This window comes from Mixophyes fleayi, chromosome 6 (genome assembly GCF_038048845.1).
Source record: "Mixophyes fleayi isolate aMixFle1 chromosome 6, aMixFle1.hap1, whole genome shotgun sequence".
Lineage (NCBI taxonomy): Eukaryota > Metazoa > Chordata > Amphibia > Anura > Limnodynastidae > Mixophyes > Mixophyes fleayi.
The window spans coordinates 21100581-21120305 of NC_134407.1; the positions used below are offsets into that span (position 1 = coordinate 21100581).

The window sequence follows — 19725 nt, forward strand, 5'->3', positions numbered from 1 at the left end:
CCATAACCCTTCTCTAATACACATCATAACCCTTCTCTTATACACACCATAACCCTTCTCTTATACACACCATAACCCTTCTCTTATACACACTATAACCCTTCTCTTTATACGCACCATAACCCTTCTCTTATACACACCATAGCCCTTCTCTTTATACACATCATAACCCTTCTCTTATACGCACCATAACCCTTCTCTTATACGCACCATAACCCTTCTCTTATACACACTATAACCCTTTTCTTATACACACCATAACACTTCTCTTAAACACACCATAACCCTTCTCTTTATACACACCATAACCCTTCTCTTTATACACACCATAACCCTTCTCTTATACACACCATAACCCTTCTCTAGTACACACCATAACCTTTCTCTTATACACACCATAACCCTTCTATAATACACACCATAACCCTTCTCTTTATACACACCATAACCCTTCTCTTATACACACCATAACCCTTCTCTAGTACACACCATAACCTTTCTCTTATACACACCATAACCCTTCTATAATACACACCATAACCCTTCTCTAATACACAGCATAACCCTTCTCTAATACACACCATAACCCTTCTCTTATACACACCATAACCCTTCTCTTATACACACCATAACCCTTCTCTTATACACACCATAACCCTTCTCTAATACACACCATAACCCTTCTCTTTATACACACCATAACCCTTCTCTTATACACACCATAACCCTTCTCTTTATACACACCATAGCCCTTCTCTAGTACACACCATAACCCTTCTCTTTATACACACCATAACCCTTCTCTTTATACACACCATAGCCCTTCTCTAGTACACACCATAGCCCTTCTCTAGTACACACCATAACCCTTCTCTAGTACACACCATAACCCTTCTCTTTATACACACCATAACCCTTCTCTTTATACACACCATAACCCTTCTCTTTATACACACCATAACCCTTCTCTTTATACACACCATAACCCTTCTCTTTATACACACCATAACCCTTCTCTAGTACACACCATAGCCCTTCACTTCTCTTATTGCTATCATTTCTCCCTCATCATCACCAACCCTCTGCCCCATCATCTCCCAGTCATCTTTGTAATCATAATAACTCATCTTTATTAACTCCCCGGTCCTCCTTAACCCTCATCCTCATTAACCCCTTGTGACCGGATGGACTTACTTACCCGGTCTGTTGGGGAAGAAGTATGAAGGGATGTTGCACAGTTTATCTGGGTTGCTTTCTTACCCAGTGACAGACTCTTACTGACCACTCCTTCGCCACCAAACATTTGCCAACTTGCGAATGCCAACTGCGCAGTAGTTTATTATTTGCAATAATAAATATTGGCACCCGACGCCACAAAGGGAAATAAAAAATGTTTTTAGTAAGTAATTTCTAAGTGATCCAACCACACCGTCATCATCTTTAACAACCAATCATTAATCATTGTAAACGGCTCCTTCCTGCACCATCATTAATACTCATCCTCAAAACAATATTACTGTCTATAATACATAATCTACAGCTGGATACAAAGGTAGGTTGGCTGGCTGGGGGGGGGGGGGGTAGGGGCACTGGTATGTGCAGATAAAAGGGGGAGGAAGCGATGAGGCAGCTGATCTGCATGCCACCTACAGTAAGATGGCTGGTCCCATATGAGGTGCCAGGCACTTGGTAGCGCACCTATGCCAGGGTCGCTGCGGTCTTGGCTGCTCATACCAAGGCCCTGGGACACTGAGCTTCTTGTTTGTATATAAAAACAAAAGTACCGGTAGTTAATAAAATGCCTTAAAGAGCCAAATTACATCATGAAGGGCTGTTTTTAGGAATAGATTAAATATGATCATTTTTCTATACCTGACTGTTTTCAGCTTCTTCAACAAGGGTATTAATGTGCAGCCCAAATATAGATGTTCTCATTTTATAAAGTCCTATTGATTTAATGCAGAATCAATGCACTTCAATTGTCCCAATCCGTATTGACTTTAATTTATAAGCGTGATTCTGCTGTTGTGTTTTCTGCATGTTTATCATATATAGCATCATTTAAGTGTTTCAAGTGATAAGTGGTTAATTAAAAATATACTGATATGTTTTCTAGTTCTTTACTTGGCTTCACACGTTAGTTGATCTACGTCTTGTCTGTGTTGGTGGAGCTTCTAATTTTATTTTTCTGTAGTTGGATAATAAAACCACTGCCTCACATGTAGGCCCAGATTAAAATATGTTTTTGGTCCTATCACTCACTGTTTCTGTGGCACTACATAATCCCCTGCCCCTTTCTAAATGCCATAGTTCTGTGTGGCACAAAACCCACTGTATGCCGTCTGTGTAAATGTAGAATAAGCAGTCAGCCCTAGTTCAACATAAAGAGTTTCCTTTCATCTCTCTGGGCTACACTAGTGTTTTGTAATCTACTACAAATTGCTGCTAAGTTCTGTAACATATGGAACTGAATAAAGATAAGAACACTGGCGAATGACTATTGTTTAGAGCTGGGTACACACTGAAGGTTTTTCAACCACTTATCGTGCCAGTCACACGATAAACGACTGTTAGTTCCGATATTGTATTAGTGTGTACACTCCCACTATTTATCGTATCAAAGCACAGTATATCCTTTGATTTGATTTTATAAACGGGCTAAAAATCACGATCAACAATGTCGGGCAAATGTGAAAGTGTTTACGCACTCACAACCAGCAGTGTAGGCAGGTATCTGTAGAGTTTACAGAGTCACCTTTTCAGCATATGGTTATGAGAGATGAAGATCACAGATCTGACAGTAAATCTTGTAGGTGTGTACACATGAATCTGTATGATCATCTGGACTTTCGGTCGTTGGTAAAATAATTACAGAAGTCACATCTGCGGTAATTATCTGCAGTGTGTACCCAGCTTTTTCTGACAGTCTGAGTGTGTTGCAGCTTGCATTTGGTTTTGAGATCACCCTTAACTGTATTGGTAGATAAGATCTGTTGAAAATCACTAAAACAAAGGAATAGACAGTGGTCCAAGTTTCTAACAATAACAACATAAAACTTTATTTGATGCTTTTGACACTGGTCGTCTTAACCTAAAGTTAAAGTGGCGAGGTCAATTTTTAGTGACTAGAACGCCCCTCATTCGCATAGAATGCCGCTGACATTGTGGGGGGTCAGTAAGCAAAAGGCATTAGAACTATAAAGCAGTAGTTTCTGGAAGAAATGGCTAACAAGCTATTTAGGTATGTTTTGTACCTTTCCAAATAAGGATTTAACAGATCCACTTAAGATTGTATATATAGACCTTTTTTAAAAAACACTTTAGGTATTTTTGTTCGTTACCATGCCCAGGAGTGTGGAAAATATGTCCTAATCTTTCACGCTTGTACCTGTCATTTTTCTAGCATTTATTTTTAGAATCCTATTCAAGTGAATTGAACAGCATTTTAGAAGCATCTTAGGAGCAAATCTGAACATCAAAGTGCTTCAAATACGCTAAAACAAAACATTTGTCTGCCGGTAGCCCTGACATTTCCTTTTGATAGCAGTCCTTTCCCTATCTATGCAATTTCTAACCATATTTTTATTACAGTGCATAATGTACACATTTTTCTTATTTTAATGTTACTTGGTAATTCTAGGGAATCTTACTGCGTTTAATGTTTTATCATTTCCAGATAGATGACATGTAGTGAAATCTGTAAGTGTATTAGTAATACTAAAATGGGTACTTATAGATTTTATTATCCAAATAATGTCTCTTTTATACAGTGCAAGCATAACATACTGTATCTAGGTTAATAAAATCCAGACTTTTAAGTAAACCAAATTAACAGAATAATATGAGGCCCTAATCTGAACGTTGTGCATTCTAAAAAAGATTAATTTAGCTAATGAAATCCTCAGGGCTTTAATTAAGATAGTTTGTTCTTTAGAGACTAGCAGTGAATAACAAACAAATCATATTTCAGGTGCAGACCTTCATACTCTAGATCAATTAAAACCTCTTCTATAAAACATAAAATAACCTCTTTTATAAACTGTTTTTCCGACGGACCAATTAGCTTTGATTTTTTTTTTAGCAAAATCAAAATGCTTCGATCTCAAGTGTTATCATATCTGCAGAATACGTTACAAATTGCATAAAGGAACGCTCACTTTTATTAATTTACAGAGGAGGCAGTAGTTGGTCGGTTAATTCTAAGTGTCCTATATTTGAGCAAATAACGGTGGCTGACAGTAATTACAAGAACAGAGAAGCTCAATATATAAATGTGTGCTCTGATTTCTTGTACATTAGTCATTAATGATGTGTCCCTTCGGGAACATTAATCAAGTTAGTGGCTTGATTAACATACGTTATTTTACTGATCTTTTGCTTCATACATTGAGATTTGGGTTCTAGCAATGCCTAAGAGTTTTTTTTTTTTTTTTTTTTGTTTTTTTATCTTTTGAACTAAACAAGAACTCCATTCAGGACCCCAACCAACAGCACAGTCATGGACTTGCCCCAATGGTCTGCTGTTCCTCCACAGTTGTGTGTGTCTTTGATGGCTCTCTAGCTCTTGCTGAATGGCATCTTCCATAATGCTGACTGAGCATCATGGGTAAAGAAGCAGCGATAGCTTTAAAGGCTACGTGTTGTCTACACAGAGGGGATGCAACCTTTTGGCAGTACAGTGGCCTAGTGGTTAGCACTTCTGCCTCACAGCACTGGGGTCATGAGTTCGATTCCCGACCATGGCCTTATCTGTGTGGAGTTTGTATGTTCTCCCTGTGTTTGCATGGGTTTCCTCCGGGTGCTCCGGTTTCCTCCCACACTCCAAAAATATACTAGTAGGTTAATTGGCTGCTATCAAAATTGACCCTAGTCTCTCCCTCTCTGTCTGTCTGTGTGTGAGTGTGTGTCTATATTAGGGAATTTAGACTGTAAGCTCCAGTGGGGCAGGGACTGTTGTGAATGGGTTCTCTGTACAGCGCTGCGGAATTAGTGGCGCTATATAAATAAATGATGATGATGTTGATGATGATGAGGTGAACCAACATCCGTAATGTGATTATGTGATCTCACTGAGGCATGAGGTACTGTCCCATCGACACTAGCTCCTAGGGAATGCATAGGCTGAATATATAAGTGCAAAATACATTCCTTTTGGGGTTTTTTTAAAAAAATTGTGTATTTTTTTTTTATTATTATTATTGTTGTTGTTGTTGTTATTTTTTTTTTTTTTATTTTTTTTTTTTAAGGCTTTATATCCCCTCAAAAAAACGTCCACACTGTGGGTGTTTATTGTTAGTTGAATGCATGAATTACTGTCAGTGTTGTAAGCAGCACAGAGCCACTTGAAGCTAGTAGGTCGACTAGAAAAATTGCAAGATGTTTAATTTAGTTTGTTTGATGAACGTGCTTATGACATAGAACTCCTAAATGTCTTGAGGTTATGGTAGCATTGATGTCTGTTTTCAGCACGTTTCCTGACTGTGAAAAGGGCAGAATATGTAAATAAAATATGAGCATGAATGAGTAAATGTTGCAGATTGTGTGAAGCACATGTGTTTACAATCTATTGCCTATTGTAATACAACATATGCAAAAAAAAAAAGCTGGAGAAAATGGATATCATGTAGTGCATCTCTTTTAACCCAGAATGCACTGCCGTGTTCTTCTGCGGCCACAAACTGGTTAACTTACCCACACACAGCGGAGGCAGCCATCTTGTACGCGGAAACAATAATCTGTTCATTATCTAGGAACTAATGATGACTTAGAAGAACGTGGCATAAAGGGAACGGATAGATGGCATACACATGCCACAACGGTGCAGGCATTTAGCCAACAACATGTCTGCCTCCACTATAGGTAGGCAGTGGTTACTTTTAAGGGAATGATCATATTGCAGAGTTTTAGGGAGCAATGGATTTGAGTGTGCTAAAACCACAGCAACCAATTAAAAATATTAATATAACCATAAATTCCATATAACTTGTGTGTTTGTTTATTTATTTGTTTGTTTGTTTGTTTTGATGGGGGTTTGTTGTGCAGTGTATTTTATATTAGTTGTTGCCTTCCACCTTTTGTAACCTTCGAAGCACTTGTTTCTGTAACCGCCTCTGCAGACGTTGATGTTAAATTAAGTTTTAATTGATTTATTTTTCACTCCGTCGAATGTCCCTTATTTTGATATCAAACATTCTGTTATCAAAGCAATGGAAAATCGTTGTGTGTAATCTCGATAGGATTGATCGGCTGAAATAAAAAACCTTCATTATCTTTCCATCTAACTTAATTGGTGTGACATTTTAGTAATGCCTTTTGTAACCTCATTTAAAATTTGTTATCAATCATGGCATTCTTAAACCTACTGAAATTAGCTAAGCCTCCAGTCCAGGCAGTGCTCTCTGAATTGCATGGCTAAAGATTTTATTATCTCTTTAAGGTTTTAAATTGCACTGCAATTTTGTCTGATTTGGTAATCTGTAGAAGACGAAAAAAAAAACACAACAAGATTTACTTGAGATTTTCTAATCACAGAACAATAATAAGCACCAGTGACTCTCGCACACAACCCATCAAATAAGTGGTCAGACAGGAAGTGGCATCAAGATCCAATCTTCTCCGGGAGATGCAGACAGATGCTGTGTGCATTGTGTTTTGCCCGTTTGTTTTTCTTTTGCAACTTTTTATGTAACTTTATTTGCTTGAAATAAATTAAATTGTTATACTGCCATCACTGTAAAGACTACTATTGCAAAAACTAAAAGCTTATGTCCTTAGAACAGTAAAATTAAATATTTTTCTAGTTGATTATTAAATGATATCGGAAATGGAAAAAAGATAGCAATCAGAATTTATAATAAAGTCCTAAACTTGCATCATAAGACTTCTTACCCACTGGCGTCAAAACACAATTCTTAATTAGCTGTTTTATGTTTGTACAATGCATGTAAACGGGTGGTGCCATGCTCACTCGCATTCATACTTGTTGCGTTTTGCGGCGCGGTTTTTCTGATGCTGGCTCAACCGTTTTTTTGTGTTAAATGCAATTCAAACAAGTTAAGGTCAATGGAATGTCGTCCGTTGACCTTGCCGAATAAAAGTATAAACTCTCGGTAACCACTGTGTATTCACGTATGACATACCGTGTCACTAGCCTTTAAATTACGTTTTTCAAACACCAGTGGGTACCCTCCTAAATGTGTGTACAGTTCTCGCTGGGTGGTAGGTGAGATTTGTGATTAGTATGCTGCAAGGTTAGTTAGTTGGATTTATATACTTTTCATTTAAAATATTAATGGGCAAATGGTTTTTATTTGTTTTTTAATTTAAGCTACAATAACGCCGCTATTAATTTTTACATTTTGTGATAGTTGCTCTTTCTGCAGGATCGAAGCACTTATTAGTAAAGCAGAACAATGGGTAGTATAGGCATTTTGTTAATTGTATTCCTAGAATTCATAATAATAATTCAATGAAATAGGCACTAACTTTCTGAGAAACATGATTAATTCCTGTCCCCAATTAAATGTCTCAAATTGCTGAGCAATGGATTAAAATTCCCGTCCCACGCTTTTTTTTTTTTTTGCTTTATTGTAACTAAATAAGTGTAGCAAATATATTAAGTGATTGTATCCAGCATAAGGTAAAGGGACTGCTCCTTGCTAAGTAAATTTGCGGCTGTAATCTGTAAAGCCCTGCCATGTCTGCCCTTTTGCCCTGCAATGCCATGCCCAGAGGATGCCACCTCACCTGTACATGGTCTGTGCATTTTTCTGATTGTCTGGAAGTCAGAGTGTGAAACTGTCAAAGGGACACATCAAGACCTTTAATAGAACACTTCTCTCAATCACTCGATTCCCTGGGTTGTATTCAGTACAGTTGAGCATCAAAACTCCCACTGATTATGATTATGTGTTTGAGAAATGACTTGCTTTAAGTAGCGAGTATAGCAAGATTGCTAGTTATTAATAGCTCAGTAACTTAAACCCATATTTAACATTTCATGGGATGCTGTTTTTGTTCCATATTGTACTCGCACCACAGATATATATGATATTGAAACAAGAGACAAATCAAGGTCTGCATTTTATACCGTGAAAATACCGTAAAATACCAGTAACAGATTATTATATGCTCTACATTAAACCACAGTGCGTTAAAAACAATCAGTATTTTTTATTCGTAATAACATTTCTATAGCGCCAAAATTGCTTTACAGAGAATGTTCCATTCGTTCCCATCAGTCTCTGCCGCAGTGAAACTTAGTATTTGGGGGGGGTGGGTGGGGGTGGGGGGACCTCCCAACAACTGGACATGTTCATAATACAATTCTATTACATTGTATACAGGCATAAGTCAGTAGACCTCCCAACAACTGGACTTGCTCATAATACAATTCTATTACATTGTATATAGACATAGGTCAGTAGACCTCCCAACCACTGGACAAGCTCATAATACAATTCTATTACATTGTATATAGACATAAGTCAGTAGATCTCCCAACCACTGGACTTGCTCATAATACAGTTCTAATACATTGTATATAAACATAGGTCACTAGACCTCCCAACAACTGGACATGTTCATAATACAATTCTATTACATTGTATACAGGCATAAGTCAGTAGACCTCCCAACAACTGGACTTGCTCATAATACAATTCTATTACATTGTATATAGACATAGGTCAGTAGACCTCCCAACCACTGGACAAGCTCATAATACAATTCTATTACATAGTGTATAGACATAAGTCAGTAGATCTCCCAACCACTGGACTTGCTCATAATACAGTTCTAATACATTGTATACAGACATAGGTCAGTAGACCTCCCAACAACTGGACAAGCTCATGATACAATTCTATTACATTGTATATAGACATAGGTCAGTAGACCTCCCAACAACTGGACAAGCTCATAATACAATTCTATTACATTGTATATAGACATAAGTCAGTAGTTCTCCCAACCACTGGACTTGCTCATAATACAGTTCTAATACATTGTATATAGACATAGGTCAGTAGACCTCCCAACAACTGGACAAGCTCATAATACAATTCTATTACATTGTATATAGACATAGGTCAGTAGACCTCCCAACCACTGGACATGCTCATAATACAATTCTATTACATTGTATAGAGATAGAAGTCCTTAAACCTCCCAATATGACCCTGACCACTAACATGGTCAAAATGCAATTCTATTACATAACACAGTAGATATCCCAATGTGACCTGGCCACTGTACATGCTCGTAATACAGTTCTACTGAACAGTGACAATGGATGCCAGCCAAAACCAGAGAAATATGAATGGATAATACTAGAAACCAAGGTGGTGCCCTATTAAATCCTTGGTTTTTACTGCATGACTACAACCATGGATGTAGTCATGTCACATCCTTCATGAACCTTTAAAACTTAACAACATTTAAAACTTTTGACTATCTTTGCAAATATCACTCCCTTAAAAATGTTCAAGTACATAGATTAACAATGTCCAAATATAGCTGCTCCCAGGCCACAACAACAGTGCAGGGTTTGTTCCCCAGTGGCACTTATAAAGCTGCCTGTGATTGTTATTCTCTTGTGTCCATCATTCATCCTGGGATTGGGGAAGACATCCCGAGAACCAGCACTGCGAGACCTCCGGCCAGTGTACATAACTCCATCAGTGAAATCCTGTGTTCTCCTGGAAGAGAAGAGCTTGTTAATACAGCAACAGAGCAGTATTATTATTGCAAACCTATTATTGTCACCAACACAACACGCCGTGTATGACAGGCCAATATACAAAGATACCAGTCTAGTCTGCTGATTTAATAGTGTTAATTAAACTTTACTAGACCAGTGCACCTTTTTAGAAATGCAGATCAATACTTAGCAATTTGAATAGTAAGTAAAATATTCTATTTTGCTGTAGTTCATTCACTGCCTATGTAAGGTGTCTAGATGTCATTTGTGAGAGTTCGTGAGCTGCAAACATTATACAACTTGATAATCCATTCTTGAAGCAGAAGTGCTGGTCATAGAGGCACAAGAGATATAGCTGACAAATCTATTTTGAAGAGGAATTATGCTTTCTATAAGTGATGCTACAATGACCTTTATTACTGGTGTCTTATTTATATTTTTTATTTGTTGGCTCCATGTTTCTGGGAGGCTTTTTATCAGGCGCTTCTTACAATTTTATTTTATTTTATTTTTTAATTAATTTTTTAATCCCATAAATAAATAAGATGATTTAAACTTGGTGTTTTACAAAATAAGGCTGGTTACCCACTAGCGATAAGATCGCATTTGACAAAAAACTATTCTAGATGAATCACATAGTCATAGCTCTGCCCCTACAATGATAACATTCCACAGCGGGGGCACTAGAAGCGTTTTTGTCTTGCGCTTTAAATAGTTTGTGATACAGTGTTAACCTTAATGTACAGATGGAGCACATTGAGACAAATTACACAACAGGCAAAGTCATTGTGCGAACTAGAGGTAGCTCAGCCCACTACAATCTATTTCAATGGTAACTGGATATCTGTAGAGTAAAAAATGCAGAAGTGATTTCAGCTTTATTATCTAATTAAAACAAAAAAATTGAAAACAGAGATGGCGCTCCAAATCAATAATTATTATTATTACCATTTATTTATATAGCGCCACTAATTTCACAGCACTGTACAGAGAACTCGCTCACATCAGTCCCTGCCCCATTGAGGCTTAGGGGCATATTCAATTGTCCGCGGTTTCCGCCGCGGAAAAACTTTTACTGGTATCACGGTAATAGTAAGCCGGATTCTAGCTGAAATCCAGCGAGAAAAGTACCGTAATACCGGTATTTACGCGCACTATTACCGTAATGACGGGGCGCTTTACTTTTGGCTGTAACGCCAACAATTGAATATGCCCCTTACAGTCTAAATTCCCTAACACACACACTGAGACAGACACAGACTAGGGTCAATTTTGTTAGCAGCCGATACTTAAGATTTTTTTCTAAATTATTAATTGATGCATTTGATTGTGGTCACATTTATTCGGATGTGTTTGTTGAGAATACTGTATGGAAGATTTGAATTAGTAGCGCCATCTCTGTTTTCAATTGTTTTGTCTTTATTGTGTATTGCGGCTCATTGTTGGATCAGGGCTGGAAAACAGAGGGCTGCTTCTAATCTGTTGTGCTGATTCACGAGTACTTTCATTATATTTTGTTTTTAATTATCTAATTAGCCACATTAGCTTTACAAACCATAAGACCTCCTGTTGCAGAATATAACACACATTTCACGTATATTTGCCAACCGTTCCTTTTTGCAGAACCAGTTACAGGTTTTATATTTTTATACCATGGAGTTTTTTGACCCTGGTTTTTATAGGACGCATCTATTTTAGAAAAACCTCTTATATATAGTGTATTTTCTGAAAGGAACGTATATATACACGCTACATATTAATTGTGTCCACCAGTAAACATTAGTAATGTTTATCAGGTATGTTAAAGGTGAGATACAATACAATATCAGTACTACACAGACGTGGATCACAGTTAGCTATGCTTTCAGTAGACTTGGATCTAGTACAGTGTTGGCTAACCTGTGACACTCCAGGTGTTGTGAAACTACAAGTCCCAGCAAACCCTTCCAGCAATAAGCTGCTATATATTGGCAAAGCATGCTGGGACTTGTAGTTTCACAACACCTGGAGTGTCACAGGTTAGCCAACACTGATCTAGTACTATTTAAAGTTTAGCCAGAGACAGCCATTATCAGAAAATATAATGCCTCACGGTCTAATAGCTGTGACTTTGGCTAATTAAGCAAGTTAATAGGCTTCTATATTCATTATAGTGGTTATCTTTTCCATTATTTCATTCCTTAGACTGAAATAATTATCACTATTGATTGTATTCAGCTGTTATTATCAAGGCCAAAAGCACGCTGGTATATACAGTATTGATACTACTGCAATGCATGAGCGACTCAACTGCCATGGCTGAAATTTAATGAGCAAGTTTGTTAGAAAGGACGATCAATATATGTAATTGTTATATTTTATGGTGATCCAGTGAGAAAGTCACCTATGTCCTATAGAAATTGATGGACTTATTATTGGACATGGTTGAAAATGCAGCCGATGGATGACCACATTTGGCCTACGTGAGTTGTTCTCTTCCGATCACAGTACGAGGGCCTCCATGACACTGGAAGGGATCAAGATGATGGTCCTGGGACAAGTTCTCCATCCCATAGATGTGTAGATTGTTCTGTGAGTGGTCACATTTGGATAGATGGGTTCAAGAGGCAGAATGAAGACTGCGGCTGAATTAGATGGATGAGTAGCTGCAGGCAAAGTTTCCTGTAATTTAACCCCCGATCTGCTGATCAGTGCTGTGTATAATTTACTGGTCCTTGTAATCCCTGAGATTTATGGTTTGGTTTACACCAAATGTAAGTGTCCCTATTTGGCAATGTACGATATTGTTAGTTATGGCTGCAGACTCCGTGTTTGTGTAAAGGTTGTGTGCACGTCTGGACCTGCTTGTGCACACACAGACATAGGCATTTCCCACATATGTATAATTACATGGAATATTTTTTTAAATTTAATATTGTTCTTTTAAGGTTTACTGCAGTCTATGTAAATGTTGTGAAATATACAGTAATTAGTTGAAAACTTTGCAAGTTATAACATGTTGTTTCATAGTATCTTATCACCTTTTGATTCGTAAAATAAATAAATGTTCATCAGAATGTACTGTTTTTGTTCTGTTTAATGCTGATCTGTTGATGTGGTTAAACTATACCTAGTTTAGTTGCTAGCTGACAGGGTTACTAGTTTGACCAGAGGGTGTTTTATGAATGACTTGGAACACTTTGGACCTTACTTAAGAAGCTTACTGGATGCACAGCCTGCAACTCTTTGGTGTTGCTCCGGTATTCCTGTATGGACCAGCACTGAGCACCCCTATACACCCCCCACAAACTAGAAGTGAGCCTCCTACTTCAGTAGAACCACTTATTTTAATAAATACAAGTTTTTCTCCTAAAATACTGCTTAGGTTAAATAAATACTAAGGGGCATATTCAATTGACGGCGGGATCGCCGAAAATCCCCCGCTCCAAAAATATTACCGTTAATACGGTAATATCTCGCTGGATTTCAGCTCGCAGCTCCCTGAGCTGCGAGCTGAAATCCAGCGACTAAATTACCGTATTAACGGTTTTTACGCGCAGGATTACCGTAATATTTTTGGAGCGTGGGATTTTCGGCGATCCCGCCGTCAATTGAATATGCCCCTAAGAGTGAGAGAAACTTCAGACCTTCATGTAACCTCACTCTCAGGATGTGTTTGACAATATTTTTATTTCTTTATTTTGTTACAAAGTACATCTAAAATGTGTTTTTTGTGCCAAATGCATTCTATAACAAGTATTGTATAAGATTATGCATTGGGCCTTAGCCATTATACACTTTGTGAAGGAGACACATCTCCTGTGCTGCTACCCACTTCTGTATTATCCTACCATGTCTAGTCAGGCTTTCCCACTACCTTCAAATATTTAGACGGTCTCTGAAAACCCATCTCTTTATAAGCGTTTCCCTTATCCCCAATACACCCTTACAGCTGTCTCAATCTTCACTCTGAGCCACACTCACTTCTCTTGTCTCAGCTGTGCCCTCTTCCACTTAGAATGTAAGCTCTCTGATGAGCCTGATAAGTCCTCTATCCTTTGTTTTCATGTCTGCATTTATTTTGTCTACCTTGTATGTCCCTGTTTTATGTGTGTCCTGTTTTCCACACTGTATGGCGCTGCAGAGCACTGTGGCACTTTACAATTCTATGATAATAATAATTGCATATTTTATTTATTGTGCTGTTGAAGCCAGTCAATGATATAGAGAGGACGTCCAGGGCCCTGGTACAGAATGTTTGGCTAGACTGCCTTCTATTTGCATGCATGGTGGTACATACAGATATTGGATATATAGCAGTATGACAACGCAGTGTCATGATAGTATATAATAGTACAAGATGTGAGAGTTTAGAACATAATTGCTAATTATGGCTCATTACATAGTAGTTGATAGAGCTCTTCGGTCGAATATCAGTCTGCATGTCCAATGGAGCCATCATTTTCATCACAATAGACAGGAGCATGGAAAGGAATAGCATTAAACAGGGCTGAAATCAGCAGCGATTGTTCCTTTAAAACTCTTTCCATTTTATCAAATCCTTCCCGTTATTGCCAGGCCTAATACATAACTGTCATGCAAGAACTCATCCTGCCCCTATCTGTCTTTATTACCTCTATATTTGGTTAGATGTATCACATATATTTTAAGTTCTCCTCCTTTACATAAGATACTATTCATGGTACAGTGGTGTGAAAAGCCTGATGTGTTATGTAACTGTATCTGGAAATTGTCAGGAGAAAGAAAGGGGGAAACAAAACTGATCACTTCGAAACACATTCCTAAAGCATGTTCCCCGATTGCTGGATGAATGTAACAATAAGACTCTTAGGGGCATATTCAATTCTCTGCATTTTTTCCGCAGCGGAAAAACTATTACCGGTATTACGGTAATGGAAAGCTGGATTTTAGCTCGCAACTCCCTTAGCTGCGAGCTGAAATCCAGCGAGAGAAGTACCATAATACCGGTATTTACGCGCACTATTAACGTAATGACGGTAATAGTGCACGCACTGCGAGATTTTTGGCTATAACGCCAACAATTGAATATGCCCCCTATAGTGAGATCATTGTTTGCACCTCTGTTTGTTATACGCAGTGCTGCTGAGTGTTCTCTGTGACACCCACTGGTACCAGGAGATTAATTTTGTCATGACATGCTAATGTAATAATATTATAAGAAACCAAAATCAATAAGTACATTTCAAAACCAAAATGTTTCTGTTTATAGTTAATAACTGGGTCACATGTAACCCATCCATTGTATAGCGTAAAATTATTTTAAGTATTTTCCTATGTTACCCACAAACTGACGGGGAATTCCCACCAAGGCAGCAGTTCATAGTGAACATTCAGTATTGGCACCAGGGTCAGGCTGGGCCGGTCCCATAGTGGGCTACCTTGGGATGGGTCACTGGGCCACCTGCATTTCTGAGTCGAGTCTTTTCCCTGAGCTAAAATTTTCCAGCCCTCCCCTGCTTTGCACTGTACTTGTCAGGATTGTTGAGAAAAGTGTGGTCTCGCTAAATCCCAAAATTTAAAAAAAAATGTGAACCATGGCGGTAAAATACATTTGTTCTGTGTAACTTGAAATTTTACTGCAGCTCTGTTTAAGCGCCTTCCACACCACAAAAAGTAAAAGCTCCTCCCATACGGCAGTAACTGAAGCCCCTCCCATACTCCAAGACGTAAAAGCTTCTCCCATACTCCAGTAACTGAAGCTCCTCCCACATCGTTAGGGCAATATGCAGATCAAAAGGCTGATTGTTTAGATATTTAATCTACCATCCCCCTGTCCTGTCCCCTGATGTATGATTTGACCATTCCACATACTGCATTTCTGCAGCAGGTCTCATTTACACTCTGCCTGCTTAGTTAGAGAAGACCCTACCTTCTAATATGCACATTATTCATCTCAGCGATTTACGGCCTTTACTACATATTAATGTCAAACAGTGGCTTTTCTTAGTGTGTGCATAACATTAGCATGATGAGTTAACGTGTCCCAATAGCATGCGTATGGTTTTTATTCCTTTCTTATTGGTCCATATGTAAAATGTTGGACGTTTGTGCCAAATGTCGGTAACGGTTTAATTTCACCTTGGTCTTTCAGGGTATTTCTACGAGCAGTTATTCAGTATGCGGACATGCTGAACAAAAAATTTTTGGATCAGGCCAACTTTGAACTACAGGTAAGAGACATTGTATTGTTTGCTAGATAAACTCACATTTACAATTTTGCTAATTCTAGCAATCTTATCATGATAATATATGTATAAATGAATTGAGTAGGGGCGGTTTGAAAGGGAAAGGCACACTGTGATTTGTGCCCAGATCCGAGACAGTTATAAAGGGGGTCAGTTGGGAGAGTAAAGAAGGTTCCACTTTTCCAGGCAGGTCTTAAATTGTGGCAGTTGGTGTTTGTAGCACAGCTGTAGTCATGCAGCGGCTTTCGCCTCTTTTCAACTGATCTCACTCTGTCTGTATTCAATAGCACATACAGCGAAAGATTGGCTGCCAAAGGATAAAGGAAGAAAATTAGTATTCAGTAGGTCCAATATATCCATATGTTTGAAAAACCTTTGATTAAAAGCCAAAAGTAAACATTTGAAGGTATATTTTCCCCTTTAAAACTAAATTTATCATTTTTTTTTTCCAAATTAGTAAACAAGTTTTACTTATCTGGGAATTCAAGACATATTTCTTTCACAATGGAACAGCATGAATTGTAGCCATACGTTTTCTAAGGGGTATATAATGTTTTATACACGTTGTTTAATGCTGTGACTCCCTACTACATATAAATATAGAACGTATAAAACGTATGTGATGGAACTGTCGCAATGTGTAAAAACAGCGATACACAGAATTCTCGCATCCTTAGTATGTCAAGGTATCGCAGCTTCTCAATGTGACAAAAAAAAAAGTTGATAGTTCAGGTGTGAAAACCGGAGCCGAAATTAGCAAAGGTTTTTTGTTTTTGTTTTTTAACCTAGTTTCTTTATTTAAACAACTGTACAAAGGGCGATCCTGATGCTGCGGACAAATATATTCCGTTCGGAGCACTGTGCTGTCAGACATCAACACAATGTCTGGCTGCGCACATTACCGATTATAATGGTAAGGAATCTCCACTCATTTCCCTGCACACCTCTATGAGATGCGAGGAAAACTAAGTAAAGATTTCATCCGGATCTCACCTCGAAGTGTCTCCGCAGACTGTTCGGAGGCACGTGGCTCCGAATTGAATCTCGCCCATATTGTCTGATCAAGTCAAACATATGCGTTTGTTGCGTTGCACAGAATTTCTGAGTACAGGGGAGTCTATCTGGCAAGCTTTCCCACTTAATGCGGCTCTCCATACACACTTGGTAAATAGAGAACACATTGTACTTTAGGGAGCTGTTAAACTTTAAAAGAAGTTCTTTCCTAGCGTGCTGATGTGAAAGAATATAATAATCCCGTCAAGCCTAAAGCGCCTGAATTATATATGTATACAGTGACTGTTTACATAGCATTAACCACTTAGCTGACTAAGCATGGTTCTAAAATGCTTACTGTAGCTAAAATCATTACAAAATAAATGTCTTATGACTCACCCACTGTCTCTCCTTCCTGCCCTCCCCCATGCCTGTTCCCTTGTATTTCTTGTCTGTCTTAACGCTAGCATTTAACGCTAGTAAAAACGTGAGTGGCATACATATGATAGCGAACACTGACATACTGCAAACGTATGTCCATAGAACATATGGGTATTAGTCACGTGACTCCTTGTTATGATTTATAGGATCAAATCCCATAGCTGTTAGGTAGTCCGTACACGTAACTGAACTCACAAAAGTAGTAGCTAGGAATTCTTCTCTTATTCAGATTGGTTTGAAACTTGATTGAATTTTGCCAGTTTGAGGCGTGATTATGATTTCCATGTAGCCTAAAAACTGGAAAACATTATACAAGAGCTATACTATTTTGTTGATGGGCACTGGATAATTGCCACATTTTCAATCTTGCCTTTTGAAATATAAACCTAGTCAATATATATCACTTCTACAGTTGTGCAATGGAATTGTCTGCAAATCATGAAGAATTGATAGGTAACGGAAGTGACAGCTCTTTATCTCCACCTGCTGGGCACAAGTGTTACTGAACCTGATGCTCTTGTTTCCCAAACGTTCCAGGCAATGTCATAGAGGTATGAATTAGAATGTATGCCATAGAGAACTAATCACCATTTTTGTTTTTGCTTTCTAGTTGTGGAATAATTATTTTCACTTGGCTGTTGCTTTCCAAACCCAAGAATCATTGCAGTTGGAGAATTTTTCTAGTGCAAAAAGAACAAAAATCCTCAACAAGTAAGTCGGTCATACACGTTAATGGATATATAGCTATATAAGATACATAAGAACATATAAAAAGTATAGAAAACCTCGATCCATCTTCACATTACCCATGAAATATTATTGTTTCAGTAATGTAGGTACAGATGCCAGAGAAGAGAATTGCGTTGATGATTTTTTTTTTTACATATTCTTTAAATAAGATGGCGGGAGGGAAGCTTTGTATTTTCATGCAGACTGAATGAAATGTTAATCCATTTTCCTTCTCTAGAACTTTGTGTCTGCACACTACAAATCTTACCTATGTACCCAGGGAGCATAATCATTGTGTTTATTGTAGGATACTCTATGCATAATACCTTTTTTTTTTGTTTTTTGTTTTTTGTTTTGCTTTTTTTTTTTGTTTTGCTTTTTTAAAGATTCTAAATCACTGCCTCATATGCTCATGTAAACTCATCATAAATCACCCATTCATCACCCTCCTGTGTTTGAATTGGAGCCTAAAGGATGCTGGTTTTGGTCCAGAACAGGTGTAGTTTTAGCGGCATAATTGGTCTTCCACGGCCAAGTTACTAAGATTTAACCCCTGCAGTGTTGCGAAACCTGCAGGATACAACTTGAAGAACAGGAAAATTATAGATCACTCAGAGGCAGCCCGTAGTAATGCTGACCCCAGAAGTGATTTGTTTGTCTGCTGGCAATGACCAGATAATACTTTTCCCATAATTGGCGTGATCCCTACTCTATCTGAGCTGCCCAGCGGGTGTTACCACTTTTCACTTTAATGGTGTATAGTAGACACAAGACAAAAATGTTAAAAATCGAATGCGAAATATTCAATTGCGCATGTTGCTAGGTGGTATTTGGCCTTAAGTGTTCGCAGTCCAATGTTAACCACACCATATAGTAGGATGAATTAACCGTCACTGTCCCAGCTCTATGTATAGACTATAAATTCAGCAAAATGTAAGTTTAGAAATACAGTAAAGAATGGCGAAGCGGAAGCTTGGCTCAAAGTTTGCATCGCCAAAACATTGCACCTCTGTAAGTATTCTGTTCTTCCATGCAACTCAATTAGTGCAAAATGAGACCAGCAATTTATTTAATGATAATAGTAAGATTACATATTCTTCATTTTGGGTCATTTATTAGATACCTATGTTTATGGAACAGTATGTTTTAATGTAGTTATAAAAATAATGTAATAAAATAGGCAAAGCACACAATTGGAAGTTAAAAATATAAATTGCAAGTGACTGCAAATCATACTTGTTTACGCTCCTGGAATGTCCAGGAGACTGTCAAATTTTGGGGAGTCATCTGGACTCCTGGCAGAGTAGACCACCCTCCCTGATCCCACTTCACTTTTTTCTGAAGTGAGCAATCGCGGTGATGCACAACAGTGTACTGGGCCCTGATGGCACAAATCGTGCTGCATGCCCCCTCTCACTTCAACTTTAGATCACGGTAGGGAGGTTCAAAAAGTGGGCAAGTATGCTGCAAATAATCTAAATATGGAAAGGGATGGAGAAGTGGGACTACTAGTGAGGTAGATGATTTTTTTTAAAGCCATCTTACCTGGGTCCATTTTTCCATATAAATCTGTTCTGTATCAGATTTTAGTTCCAGTGACTTGTTCTGTATGTAATGTTAAGTGTTGGATATCACCCAACTGTGCGGTATATGTTC

The 19725-nt window shown here is 38.1% G+C and overlaps 1 protein-coding gene across 2 annotated transcripts in view; it reads left to right on the forward strand.

Moving 5' to 3' along the window:
• The window catches only part of DOCK1 (dedicator of cytokinesis 1), a 256182-nt gene that overhangs the window by 177342 nt on the left and 59115 nt on the right, over positions 1-19725 (forward strand). For both annotated transcript variants that reach the window (XM_075215996.1, XM_075215997.1), the window contains 2 exons: positions 15813-15891; positions 17951-18051. In XM_075215996.1, coding sequence (XP_075072097.1) covers positions 15813-15891; positions 17951-18051 — 180 coding nt within the window. The remainder of the gene's footprint in view (positions 1-15812; positions 15892-17950; positions 18052-19725) is intronic.